This window comes from Eleutherodactylus coqui, chromosome 10, assembly GCF_035609145.1.
Source record: "Eleutherodactylus coqui strain aEleCoq1 chromosome 10, aEleCoq1.hap1, whole genome shotgun sequence".
NCBI classification, from domain to species: domain Eukaryota; kingdom Metazoa; phylum Chordata; class Amphibia; order Anura; family Eleutherodactylidae; genus Eleutherodactylus; species Eleutherodactylus coqui.
The window spans coordinates 38,583,605-38,598,890 of record NC_089846.1 but is presented as its reverse complement, the minus strand read 5'-3'; the positions used below and the strand labels follow the sequence as shown (position 1 = coordinate 38,598,890).

Genomic DNA, 15,286 nt, shown 5'->3' with positions numbered 1-15,286 from the left:
TGGACATGACATTTTTGGTGGCCATTTTGAACTGAGCCATACTGAATTCAGCTCAGGTTTTTCAAATGGGAAGGAAATTATGTGCAAGTTTTGCCCTATCTTAACTTGTTTAGGAGTTTAGCAAGGGCAAAATTGTGTCTGACATCCTGTGCGTTTTTTCATTGATGATTTGTGAGAAGAAGGATACCATAGTATGCCATGTTACAGGATACCATATTTCCATCTGTGCTCAATGAGAACAGTGAGTTCTCAAGTTACTTTCAAGAACATGGTGCACTGCTGCACTTTGCTGTGGCTGTATGCAGATGGCTGGATGTGCAATTCCCTGGGCACTGAATTGGGTGTAGAGGTCCAGTAAAGAGGGAAAAAAATGACACTTCCAGTGTATTAATGAGTAAATTCTAAGCAAGAATAATATATTACATAATGCCCCTCCCATTTGAAAACCAGAGCAGAATTCAATTTGGCAGAGTTCAGAATGGCCACCATAAACGTCCTCACCAAAAAATGCAGCCTCCTTCCCAATTACTACTTTCACATTTTGGAAGTCAATTTTCTCATTATTACACCTGTTAAATGGGTGTGTCCAGACTTTTGCCTCTCCCTGCATATTGCAATTTGAGTTTACATAAAAATTTTAATGGAAAATATACTAAAGTTATAATTCCAGATATGTCTCACCATGTGAACGGTATGATAATTTCAAAATCCATCTTTCATAATCATATTACATTAAGTTTCTGGATTATTAAGACTTTTTAATGTTGATAATTAGTCATAGAAGTCTATAACTAGTTATAGAAGTTTTTGTTAACACTAGAATCACTATGGGAGTCATGTATGACTCTTTCAGCAGTTAAAAGGCAATGCTGTAAAAAAAAAACAGTTATTCTAGTGTTCAAGACCTGGATTGGAATAGGCCTATAAGTCTATGCTACTTTAAACAGTACCTGCACTTTCACTTCGGAGGTCTCCTGCTCCATCAGCCATTTTTGGCTCCTTCTAGGGCAGGTCTTTAGCTGCTGGAAGCAGTCTAAATCAACCGACAGAGCAGGAGAGCTCGGAAGTGAAAGTGCAGGTACTCTTTAAGATAAGTCCATTTGTAAGTTTTTTTCTCATTATTCAAGATATTCAGTACATAAGGAAAAACAGTGAATCCTACAAATAGTTAATTACCAGTTTCTTTCTTGTATACAGCTTTGGATGCCCCTAAAGATTTGACAGCAAGTGAAATTCAGTCAGAATCTGCTCTGATTACATGGAGACCACCACGATCAATGATCACAGGTTTCTTGCTCATCTATGAGTCTGTGGATGGAACACTGAAGGTAATCATAATCTACTCTAAACAATATTAATATTATCAGTATTACACCACATTCATGGACATATAATGAAAGCATTCACATTTTGTCTTGGGTCCATGGTGCTCACAAATTCCTTAACACGTGACCTAGTTTGTCTCTGGAAAGGATATTCACTTATGAAACAGAGACGTTGCCTCATGGAGATGATGTCTAAAGCCAACTTAGCAAATTGTTGCAGAACAAGCTTATGGGGCTCAGTTCAACAGAGTTAGGGCCACTCTTTATTACTCCCTCAGGCTCATTCACCACTACTCACTAACACGACCATTCTATATTTCAGAGTTTGTGTTAGTGAGTAGTTGTGGATAAACTTTTGAAAAATTCAGTTTGGCCAATTGTCCGAATTTTTGCAAAAAGTTTGGCTGGGTCTGAATTACTTTGAACGAAACACAAAATTCACCCAAACCTCTAAGACTAGTGTATAACATTGTCTAAAAGCCATAAAAGCCTTCCTAGAGTGTTATACAAGTCTTTTTGCCTCTTACAGCATTATACACCAATGTTTAGGACTAGTGTTAAGCAAAAAGATCCAGCAAACCCTGTTTTGGGTAGAACTTTAAAACCTTGATTCGGGTTTGTGCCAAACCCAACTTTTAGCCAAATTCAACACAAAGCGGAGGGTTCTACTGGTTCGGGTCGCTCAATGCTACTAGTGAAGTTACCTTTTTATGACCAATGCATTTCATACAGCAGTACTGTGTATCGTAACATTAACTGAGCAAACTTTGGGATTTTTCCTATTCCTCTAAGGTATAGCTCCTCCAATTATTTTACTTTAGTTGCCTTCCAAAGTGTAAAAGGTAAGCAGGGTGACCTGAGTTTACACTAATCTATAAATAACTTTGGAAGTAAAAAGGTGAATCTGTCACCTGTGTCTTATCCTTTTGACAAGAATTGATCTGATAATTCACTTAAGGTCACCAAGCAACCATTTCAAGAGCATCATGTCAATTCCACTCCTCTAGCATTCATCTAGTAGCAGAAGCTTTGCCTTTCCTTAGCTTAATACACTTTTTCTGAAGAAAGAAACTATTTAATTTGTAGATCTACCTTTAGAAACTATTTTACATATAGAATTTTTTCTTTTTACAAAAAGTTGAATACTTTTACGATTATATTATTACTCCTGAGTTATAGCATATGTAATGCGATTTTTTAAAACCATTGCTTTGCAATGGTATCGGACACATGAGCGCTTTTTATGTGCTCGTCCGATAAATTATAGAACAGAAATCGCAGATCGCACCTATCTGCGATCTGCGATTCCTGTTCTCTTCTCTATATGCGCTCAATGGGGCCGGTGGCAGCAGCGCCGACCCCATTGAGAACATATAGAAGACAAATCATTCTTCTCTGAGAGAAGAACTATGTTTGCCCATTGAATTCAATGGAGCCGGCAATACAGCCGGCTCCATTGAAAGCAATGGGCTGCCGGCGAGCGCGGGATGAATTGTCAGGAAGGGCTTAAATATATAAGCCCTTCCCTGCAATTCATCCAGAAATGTGTAAAAATTAAAAACAAATGTATACTCACCTTTCCGCTGCAGCCAGAGTTCAGCTGCAGCCGCTGGCAGTTCTCCTGAACTGCTTCTCTATAGTATTCAGCAGCCGGGGCTGAATGAGCTTCCTCTGATTGGTAACAGCCTGACCAATCAGAGGCAGCTCTCACTCACACACCCATTCATGAATTCATGAATGGGTGAGCGACTGCTGCCTCTCATTGGCTCAGCGCAGGGACCAATCTTATATATTTAACCCCTTCCCGACAATTCATCCCGCACTCGCCGGCAGCCCATTGCTTTCAATGGAGCCGCTGTATTGCCGGCTCCATTGAATTCAATGCGCTTGACAGCTCCGGCCCGTTTCTAATGAAACACGGCTAGGAGCAGATTTTTCGGGCGATTTTTTGGCCCCGGTCACGCGATTTGCGGATGCGCATCCGTCATGCGATCCGCAAATCGCGCGAAAAAACGCCCGTGTGACTAAGGCCTCAGTGTCATAAAAGCCCTGTATAACACTCTAGGACTTGTGGCTCCTAGACAATGTTATACACCAGTTTTAGGCATTTCTCTGCACTTCGAGTATGGTATGAACTAATTTGAACTGAAACAAACATTTAGCAAAAGTTTCGCAAACCGGTTAAACTGAACTTTTAAAAAATTCAGTCATCGCTACTGTCTCCAATAATAACCAGTAGGATTTTAAATGCAGCCATGGCCTAATGTAGTAGACGTTGTAACTATTTAACTCTGCTTGATTGGTAATACAATGTATTTAGCAAGTAGCTCAATTTTTTCAAAGGGTATTCCAGTTAGGGAATGAATATTCAAGTTTTCACCTATTCAATGGATTGTCCCCCTCCTTTTCAGGGGCCAATCATAGATCTTTCTTCTGTCATATCTGTAGTAAGTAAATGTAGGGGGGGAGGAGGGTTGAATTTAGTGGTTTAGTTTCGAGTAGTAAATGCTACTAAGGACATTTTGCAATAGTTCAGGATATACCGTAGTCAGATGAAGAAATGCAAAAAATGCAGATGGCTTTATAGAAATGTGCTTGAGGCCACAAAGCCAGAAATTATTATGACTATTTTTTAGCAAGAAAGGACAGGTAAAATTCTTGAATTCTTCTAAATGAGGTAAGACACGAGCATCCAGTATCTACATGCTGAGGTCTAAAAAGCCAAGAGAAGGATTGAATATTTGCAATGGGTTATGTCCAGCTAATGATTAAAACACTCACCAAATTCCAAATCCAGAAGAACAGTTGACCTTCATTCCATGTAATGTTCATAGCAGATTTGTAACATATAAATACTTTTCCCATATCATCAGTGGACATACTTATTACATATTCAATAATGTGACAGCTCCTTTTATATAGTTTAGAAATGCACATGTATTTCAACCTCGAGCAGTTTTTGTCTGAAGGGAGCCGAAAAAAACTGAAAACATATTGGGGTATTTAATCCTACATGTATAGTGCTGTGTAGACGTTTTAGGCAGGTGTGAAAAAAATGCCTAAGAGAATGTTTTTAAAAATAGAAGTGTGAATATCTTCTTGCCAAATACCAACATTTTAAGTCAATGAATAAAAGAGAAATCTAAAATCACATCAATATTTGGCGTGATCACCCTTTGCCTTCAAAACAGCATTGATTCTTCTAGGAACACTTGCACACAGTTTTTGAAGGAACACAACAGGGAGGTTATTCCAAACATCTTGGAGGACTAAGCAAAGGTGTTCTGTGGATGTAGCTTGTTCAGATTCATGTAATTTGAGACAGACTGGATGATGATGAGATCAGAGCTCTGTGGGAGCCATATCATCACTTCCAGGACTCCTTGTTATTCTTTACACTGAACATAGTTTGTAGTCATATTGGCTATGTGTTTGGGTTCGTTATCCTGATGCAGGAAATTTGGAGCCAATCAGATGCCTTCTATTTTTCCAAACCTGCCTAAAACTTTTACACAGTACTGTCTATCAAAATGTTCTCATACCATCATTTAGTAATTGCAACTGTGAACATTGTAAGCTTCCTCTTCTTTTCCCAACAAGCCTAAGCCTCTACTAGGTTCAGTGACAATCAAACAGTATAATTATCTGTAAGTGTTTAATAATGTTGAGTGAACTTTTGAAACTTTTGTTCAGGCAGTTTGCCGAACTGCCACAAAAAGTTTGGTTTGGTCTGAATTTAGTTCAAGCAGAAGTGGAAGTTCACCAAAACCCCTAAAACTGGTGTATAACACTCTATAAGAGTATTATACAGGGCTTTTATGGATCTTAGACAGTATTACACAATAGTGTTTAGGTCTAGTGTTGAGCAAACTGAACCAGTATGACCCTATTTCAAGTAATACTTACTGGATCAGTTCGCTGAACATCCCTCCTTAACCCCTTCAAGACCACAGATTTTACTTTTTTAATTTTCCATCAACATAGCTGTTTGAGGACTTTTTTGATTGTACCATTTAATGTACCATATAATTTACTTAAAAACGTAGAAAAATATTTATGTGGAGTGAAAAATTGCAGTTGTGTAATTTTTTTTGAGTGGAGTGTAGTGCAGAACAAATGACTTAAACTTCTTCTACATTTTACATTTTTTAGCCCCTATAGGGAACTCGAACTTACAATCACTTGATTGCTTGTACAATACACTGCAGTGCAATACTTCAATATTGCACTACATAGTAATTTTCAATGTTGCCTACCGAGCTTTTTAGTAGGCTCCAGACTGCTATCCTAACCCATCAGCATCCCGTCATAGTGTTCCGGAGTGCTGGAGAAGACCATATGAGTAGCATGCGTTATGCAGGTCCAATTTATAGATGAGAATAGTTCTCAAAGATGACAGATTCATGAAAATCAGACAGCGCCCGTACACTATTCTCTTTTTTTTTCTCTGATTTTTACGGTTGCAGCAGAGACATGTTCATGTGAATTTCAGCTTATTTTCATCTTGTTAAGTGATGGCATATTGCTAGGCTTTGCCATTATGCTGTTATTGGTGGTGGTCCAACCTTTTGTGTCTACAGGCCCTTTTAAATGGAATGATTATTGTTCAGATTCTTGCCGGATCATGCGAATCTGAACAGCAAATGATAATTTGACCTCTTATCGTCGGCCATTCAGTTTCTGTAGGCATAAAAAACAAACGGCGATTGACCTGTGTAAACAGGAATTCATGTATCTATAAAATACTGCCTGTTTACTGTGAAGCGATCTCCAGCCACTCCGACTCGATTCACTAAACGATTATTGCTCCTTTGCAAAAGCACTGGAGCAATAATCACTGGGATGACTGCCCCAGTCTAAAGCGACTTTAGTCTGTTCTTCCATGCACCCTTCAAGTAAATGGGTTCAACTGCAGTCCCAGAAGTTGGACCTCCACCGGTCATAAAGTCATGGCATATCCTAGCTGTATTCTATCACTTTTTCAGATAGGAATAAACTGTTAATCTAGGAGACATTTAAAAATGGGGATGGTTATTAACTATATGGGTGAATAATTGCAAATAGACGGACAGATAGACAGATAGATATTGCAATTAGTAAGTAGACTGAACAGAGTGCACTACAGTCCAATCTCTGAAAGGCTTCATGCATTTATACGTCTTAGACAAGTACCATAACACAGTACTTAAACTATATTAGAACCATAATTTGGAAACACTCAAAGGTTAACATGCAAAACATTTTAATTACAAAGTAATTTTGCTAATGATATGAGTCAGAGATCAGGAAATGTGCCACTGTCAAGCTCAGTTAAGTCATTTGCCTTTTGCTCTTGCATTTCTCATCAGAAACAGTCTTATATGCTTGATGGGTATCATAGCCCAAAGATTAGGGATATACTGCTTGTCATCTGTGGGTAAATGGGGGAATTTAATGTACTGTAAATGGAATGATGAAACAATCACTCACAGCGCCACCTATTGGAAGGCAGCATTCCTGCAAGTCAATGTCAGAGCTTTTAACAAGGCTTGTAATAATGACTGGGAATATAAACCAAAGCCAAAGTCTTCTTCAGAAGGAAAAGATAACCATGCACAGATAGATTGTCTTCATCAATGTACAGTAGGCTGCTGGTTTGGCCAGGTGAGAGGTCTATGGCTAGGATCAGGAAGGATATGGTTTCTACCTGAGGAGAGCACCTAGAAGGTGTGAGGAGACTTAAAAGTTGATACATGCTCCTCTGGGAAATTTATGCAAATGGCAAAATAGAACAATGCATCAACAGCACCATTTATTAGAAGTCTCCTCACAACTTCTAGGTGTTCTCCCCATGAAGGAACCATACACTTCTTGACCCATGTCATAGGTCTCTCACCTAGCCAAGTCAGCAACCTGCTGCATTCTGATGAAGGGCGACAACTCCAAATCAGTCTGTCTGCGCATGGTTATCTTTTCCTTCTGCAGAAGATTCTGGCTTTGGCTTATATTACCAGTTATAGCTACAAGGTTCATTAAAAGGTCTGCCAGTGACGTGCAGGAATAATACTTTCTAATAGGTAGCACTGTTCCATCTTCGCATTTACATACATTTCCTAGAGGAGCATCAGAGGCGTAACTTGAAGGTCCTGAGCCCCAATGCAAAACCTGTAACAGGGCCCCCAAACATAATGCTTCATTCATAGTACTAGGCTCCCTATATGGAGAAGAGAGGCCTTATGGGCCCCCTAAGGCTCCAGGGCCTGGGTGCAACTGCATCCCCTGCATCCTCTAGAGTTACGCCCCTGAGGAGCATGCATGGCCTTATAAGTCTCGTCTCACCTTCTGGATGCTCTCCCTAAGCAAGCAATTTACCTTTAATCGGAGTCTGTCAGCTTGAACATGTTGTTCAAACTGCAGGCATCATGTTATAGAGCAGACAGAGCTGAGTAGATAAATGTATAGTTTTATGGGGAAACATTTAGTATAACTCACATTCATATATCTGCTTATTCTAAGCTGAACAGTCCAGTGGGCGGTCCTATCAGTGAATGACAGCTATCTGTGTATGACTGTACATACAGGGGCAGCTGTCAATCACTGATAGGACCGCCCATTGGACTGTTCAGCTTAGAATAAGGAGAGGTTAAATAATTCAAATGCAAGTTCTACTGAATCTTTCACCACAGAACTATATACTATCTGCTCAGCTCCCCCTACTCTATAACATGGAGTTTGGACAGCATGTTAAAGCTGGCAGACTCCCTTTAATGTACTGTATACAGTGGCCTCATTACAATGACTAAAAAGACTGAGCAGCAGCAATAGTGGCTTATCATGTATGTTGCACGAAAGTAGTATCTGGGTGGCCCTGAAGATAGCCATGTCTATGGCCTTGGGTTAAATTCGAACTGCTTGATTTACCTTTCAAGAATTAGTCAAGAATGAAGCTGTTTCTAGAAGAAGCTAGAGATTTTTCTAATCCATTTGGTAGGATTTCCCACTTTTTATATGACTTTTAATCAGTGCTCAGACCTGCCTGCTCAGTCATGAGAAGGACCATTGGTTTTCTATGTGTGTCACTGCTACTCTCCATTGAACCGTGGACAAGATCCAGGGATGCAATTAGCAACTAATTCCAAAGCTAATAACCATTGAGAATAACATAATGTATCCACATTTATTCAAAGTTAGAGGAGACTACAAGTTGCAAAACTTTTAATGGCTTCCATACAGACTACTGGTGCTGTCTCTAAAATGTCCAAGTATTACTAATAGCATGAAAGTTGATATTTGACTTTGCTTCTTATAAATGGGACATGACATATAGTAAACATATTGTAACAAACCAATTAGCCAAACTGTGTGGGCCTAATGAGTTTACAAACCTCTCTTGACATCCTTCCAGAAAAGAGAAACATTATAACATTATTAGGGCTAACCACATACATGGTGTATTACATGAATTAACATTTGACTACTTCCAGCTGAAATTTGTATTCACTACATTTATACTGTAGTTTACGGTCAACATTCTCCATTGACAACCATCTTGGAAATATTATGTTTGTGCAATGTGTTGCGTGGCTATAACATGGGTATATAATAGTTTGACAATTTATAGATCCACATAAACATGGACATGCAGTATGCAGGTCCAGTACCAAGTATATGTGGGCCCTTGGGCGACAGTCAAAATGGGCCTGCTGTTTCTCCTAACTTTGGTTTGACCAATATAGATCATGTTTTCTTAAAGGGGTATTCGAATTTCAGGCTTTTAGGGCATATCCACAGAATATAGCATAAAAATCCGATAGATGAGGGTCTCAGAGGAGGAACCAGCACCTATCTCAAGTTGTGTTCCCTACTGTGCCCCAGCCCAGTTGTTTGAGGTGGCCAGGGATGGTTGGTATTATGGAAACAGCTGAGTGGGCTTTGCTTCAATGTCTCAGTAACTTCCATAAAAGTGGTGCAAACAGCATAGTAGCGTGAGCTAGGAAAATAGTGCTATGCTATTTGTGCAGTTCCCATTGACTTCTTTGGAAGTTATCAAAACAGAGTAGCCCAGCCGCAATGGCTGTTTCTGGCTACTTTGTACAGAGCAATCTTCCCATCACGGCCATGTTTGGCCAAGATGGGAACACTCCTTTAAATTGCTTTGGGTCAGCTCAGCATGGAGGATGCAGGCATCTTGCTTAACCCTATCATTAGCAAGGATCATGAATGTTCCTGTGTCCAGGTCACAGGAACATTCTGGCAATCACAGTTTAAAAAAAAATCATAACTTTTTTACTTTTCCATCAATCAGATTGTGTGATGACTCGTTTTTTGCGGGATGACCTGTAGTTTTTACTTGTACTATTTTGGGGTTCATAAGATGTTTTTATTGCTTTTTATTCATTTTTTCTTGAAGCAGGGTGAACAAAAATGCTCAATTCTGACATTGCATTTTCCATTCTGAGGCCTTAGTCAGGCGGGCGTTTTTTCGCGCGATTTGCGCATGCGCATGCGTCCAGCGATTTTTTAAAACCATTGCTTTGCAATGGTATCGGACACATGAGCGCTTTTTATGCGCTCGTCCGATAAATTATAGAACAGAAATCGCAGATCGCACCTATCTGCGATCTGCGATTCCTGTTCTCTTCTCTATATGCGCTCAATGGGGCCGGCGGCAGCAGCGCCGACCCCATTGAGAACATATAGAAGACAAATCATTCTTCTCTGCCACAGCTGTAACAGCTGTGGCAGAGAAGAACGATGTTTGCCCATTGAATTCAATGGAGCCAGCAATACAGCAGGTTCCACTGAAAGCAATGGGCTGCCGGCGTGCGCGGGATGAATTGTCGGGAAGGGCTTAAATATATAAGCCCTTCCCTGCAATTCATCCAGAAAAGTGTTAAAATAAAAAATATATATATACTCACCTGCTTCCGGCAGCCGGAGTTCCGCACGGCCGGCCTGACTCACACCCCCTTCACACCCACTGCAGGCCGGCCGCGCGGAACTCCGGCTGCCGGGAGCAGGTGAGTATATATATATTTTTTATTTTAACACTTTTCTGGATGAATTGCAGGGAAGGGCTTATATATTTAACCCCTTCCCGACAATTCATCCCACACTCGCCCACAGCGCATTGCTTTCAATGCAGCCGGCTGTATTGCCAGCTCCATTGAATGCAATGCGCTGGACAGCTCCGGCCCGTTTCTAATGAAACGCGGCTAGGAGCAGATTTTCGGGCGATTTTTGGGCACCGGTCACGCGATTTGCGGATGCGCATCCATCATGCGATCCGCAAATCGCGCGAAAAAACGCCCGTCTGACTAAGGCCTGATGGTGTTTACCATGTGGGATTAATAATGTGATATTTTAAGAAATTGTACCTTTATGGATGCAGCTATACCAATTTTTACCATTTTTTAAATTTATTGATGCGACAACTGGAAAAAGGGTTTATATTTACCTTTTAATATTTTTTAAAAATTTTTAATAATTAAAATGTATGGTATTTATTTCAGCTATTTTGGGGGGTTTTTTTAGTCCCCACATGGGACTTGAACTTGCAGTCTCTTGATTGCTTTTACAGTATAATGAAAAGACAACCAATACTTGTTGAGTATGAAGCTGGCTCAGCTCCTGAGCCCACTGCATGCACAGCATATACCATGAGCATCTATATACGCTCTAACTATAGGCGTATGTGCAGTTAGGACATATATAGCTATATGTGTGTCAGTAAGGGTTTAACATGATATTCTGAGTGGTATTTCTACATAAACTAAAGTATTCATCATTCTATTTGATTATTATTAGAGATGAGCGAATATACTCGTTTCGAGTAATTACTCGATCGAGCACCGCGATTTTCGAGTACTTCTGTACTCGGGTGAAAAGATTCGGGGGGCGGGGGGAGGCGTGGCAGAGCAGGGGGTAGCAGCGGGGAACACGGGGGAGCCCTCTCACTCTCCCTCCCCCCCCCCCACTCCCCGCTGCAACCCCCCACTCACCCACGGCGCCCCCCGAATCTTTTCACCCGAGTACGGAAGTACTCGAAAATCGCAGGGCTCGGGCGAAAAAGGGGCGTGGCCGAGTAGGTTCGCTCATCTCTAATTATTATGTATTTGACTATTATAGAGTCTTGGGAAATAAAATGTTATTAACGCTACATATTTTTTGTTGGTTTTTCTCATTGTAACAGGAAGTAGCTTTGGACCCGGATGCAACCTCCTACAGACTGCAAGACCTCAGTCCCTCGTCAAAGTATACCGTAAGACTTCAGTCAATAAATGGAAACATCAAGAGCAAGGTCATCCAAACTACATTCACAACAAGTAAGGATGCTTTTGTTTGATATTCTTTATTTTCTTTTACAGTGACTACTGCAATGTAATAGCTCATGCACATGAGTGTGTTGGGGGTCCATGTGGTACGCTTACTGTACTTGTGTGTCCAATTTTACTTATGGATTGCATGTGTATTTGCATGAAGAAAATTGGTGTATGCTCCATTACATATTGCATTACTGATGTATTCTTATAACATTGCCATGTACATAGATGTGATGATAAGTAACAGCAAGTAACACCGGATAAAGAAAATTACCTAAAATCAGCTCTAAAATCATAAAAAAAAATGTTAAAACTATGAGTCTTAGGGCTTAGTCACACGGGCGAATTGGCACCTGTGTTACTGCAGGAAGAAGACGGACGCACTTCAGGACGGACGTCTATGCAGCGCCGGAAGAAAGAACATGTGACCGCTTCATTGCCGGTCATGTGTTCTTTCTTCCGCGCTGCAGGGAGTCCTTCTTCCTGCAGCAAGGGCCGATGCGCCCGTGTGACTAAGCCCTTAAAGGGGTTGTACTAGAATATTCATGTTATCTCCTATGCACAAGATATGGGATAACTTGCTGATTGTGGGGGTTTCACCACTGAGACCCCCGCTAATCTGGAGAATTGGACTCCCATATCCAACTTTCCTCTTACTGTGGGAGGAGGGTGTGCAGTCAGTGCTGCATGTCAATGGGAGTGACAGAAATACCCAAGTGGATTGCCACTCATGTACTTGGCAGTCCCATTGAAAGGGAATGAAGAACTGGTCCATTGTTTGACCAGTGCTCCATTCAGCCTCCTAACTGTGGGGGGGGGGGGGGGGTTCAGTAAACACAGAATGAGGAGGACGGGGGAACAGGACCCCTGTTATTGAGATCAGCGGTGAAACATTGACCAATCAGAAAGTTATCCCTGTGAATAGTGCATAACTTGCTATTCTGGTACCACCCTTTTAAGCTTTTGCAAATGGGATGTGTGAACCATAAACCAGCAGTCCCCAACCAGTGACTCGGAAGACACATATGGCCCCTGCTGTGAGGCTCGCAATTGGAGTCCAGAATTCTGAACATATGTACTGGCAATTGACATTACTACTACATATTCTAACCACCAAACAGTGTCAATTTGGATGCCACAATCCTGTTGTCAGATTTCACACTGATATACTTATCAGTAACTGTTTGCAATTTCTTGTTACTCCTCATCTAGGGGAGGGCAAAACAGCGACTTGACTCAAGGCCAAGATTGCAATATGGTCCTACTACATTTCATCCCGACTTGTAAATTACAAGTTGCCGTGATCATGCTGACTAAAAAGTCATAGAAATCCATCAGGTTTGGACTTTTTGATTGTTCGGCCACAGCAAGTTGGGAATCATAAGATAACTACATTTGCTCATGGCGTATGTTAAGATGCAATGTAGCAGAATCATATTGTTATCTTTGGCTTCGTAAAAGTGTTGTGGTGAAAGTCATTAGGTAACCCTAGACTAAAAACTTCTCCATTTTTGAGCTGAATGTGGCTTAAAGTCAACTGCAGCTCACAAGGCACAAAAGGTTGGGGACTAGTGTTGAGTGAACCAAACCAGCAGAAGCCTTTCTCGGGTTGAACTTTGCTAAAAATTCAGTTCAGCACAAACCCAAACTGAGCTTTTAGTAAAGTTCTACCCAAAACAGAGTTCTATCAGTTCAGTTCACTCAACATTAGTCTTGAACACTGGTGTATAACACTGTCTCAGAGTTATACAGGGCTTTTATGACTCTTAGACCGTATTATCCACCAGTTTTTTGGGTTTTAGTGAACTTCTAGTTTGGTTTGAACTAATTCGGACTCAAACACGCTTTTTGCAAAAGTTTGGTGATGCGGCTAAACCAAAGCATTCAAAAGTTCGCTCATCACTATTGGGGACCTCTGCGATAGACAATGGTGTAAGCAGCTGTTATGGGATATGTCGATGAGATGATCTCTGGTTGTTCCACAATTCCTATTTATTCCATCCAGCCTATGGGAAGTGCAATGCTACAAGGCAAATGGTCAAGTGGTCCAAAGGTTATACTGTTATAGGTAACAGTGGACTAAACAACCGTTGCACTTTCCATTTCCTGTAATACAGGCATGCGGTTTCATGAAACAAGGCCAAATTAGAACCCTATTTTATTAATGAAATTATTATACCTTTACGGTGTTTTTTCTGTGTTTTGTTTTATAGATAGCATGTTGTATTATGGGACTATTCTTCCTTGCAGTTTCTCCCTACTGAAAGTTACATGATATATTTATGCTATTCATGTAAGTAGAGTGGCTGCCCAAGGCAACCAACAGGATTTCAGAGGCCCTTTGAAAAAAGAAAGAAGCAACATACTACGCTTTTCCTTTGCATCAGATTTAATTCATCTCACCAGTGTGTCTGGCAGAGTTGGCATAACAATCTCATCCCCACGTGGTAGAAAATAACGACCCACTGTATGGAGGTGTTACTAAATGAGTAATGGAAAATAAACATTTTTCACGTCCTTTTTCACACTCTCTATGGTATTTTCCGTATGATATGGCCCTATGTGTACTATTTGAATCTCGTAGCAATGCGTGAGATAAGTCTTCTGGCAATATGTTTGATTTTGAGATATCAAACCAAGAGATTGCTCATACTTTTTCATCCTAAAGGTAGACAGAGCCAATCGATATAATAAGCAGAGCTGAATTATTTGCAACAACATTTTAAAAGCTTAACAAAAGAAATATAAGTAGTCTTGCTGACAGGACCATACTGTAAGTGCTGTTCTAGCTTCCACCTCTTTAAATGTCAAGGCTGCATTAAAAGCATTCCACGTCCCCTTCAAGCAGAAAATTAAACCTTTCTTCTAGGGGAAAATACATACTTTGGTGACAGTTGTGATTTACCAATCGTTTAGAGGTAGACTCTATTATGCAGTGCTTTACGGATTGCATATTTTATATGTCGTCGAGCTTTTAGGGTATTGTATTGGGAAAAGGGGATCTTTTTGGCACATTGGGTCTTTGTCTTGTAAATGGTTGCATACATGCTTGGCTAAAATATATACAACGTCCTATAACTTTGTACGGTCTGACCCAAATATGACCTAAGGGTGCCTAAGTTCTCAAGTTATTGAATGGAAAGTCATTCATATTTGAAAGGAAACATGTGCTTGGAAGGACTCGCGTACAGTGAGGGAAGCCAGACTAGTAACTGCTGGAAGCAAAGGACACACTACAAAGAGTTGAAGACTAGACAAAGAATTTGTTCTGGGCTACTTACCTCGCCCTGGCTGGCTATCAAGTGAACAGGATGTCCTCCTGATGGTTTCATTGCACTGAAATCTAAAGCACATTTCTGAGTTAATCCCGAAAGGGAACAACCTAAGTTTTTAAGCCATACTGATAGGAAAAAAAAGTTTTGGCTAAAGGCAGTTGATGGGACTAACACATAGAGATGTTATGGAAGCAGCAAGCATTGGATAAGGGAGGGATACTTTATTCCCTATAGCAAATTATTATTGGCTTCCTTGTGTTTGCGGTTACACACAGAAGCTGTAGACTCTCTATTCTTCCTGTTCTTAAAGCTCAGGCTTTACAGTTACCGTATTTAGAGCAAAAATCATATCTGTCGTGTTAGAACTGGAAACCTTCTGTTTTCC

The 15,286-nt window shown here is 40.5% G+C and overlaps 1 protein-coding gene across 4 annotated transcripts in view; it reads left to right on the top strand.

The window, feature by feature from the left end:
• TNC (tenascin C) overlaps positions 1–15,286 on the top strand; it is a 117,807-nt gene that overhangs the window by 79,804 nt on the left and 22,717 nt on the right. For all 4 annotated transcript variants that reach the window (XM_066580834.1, XM_066580836.1, XM_066580835.1 and 1 more), the window contains 2 exons: positions 1,198–1,328; positions 11,497–11,629. In XM_066580834.1, coding sequence (XP_066436931.1) covers positions 1,198–1,328; positions 11,497–11,629 — 264 coding nt within the window. The remainder of the gene's footprint in view (positions 1–1,197; positions 1,329–11,496; positions 11,630–15,286) is intronic.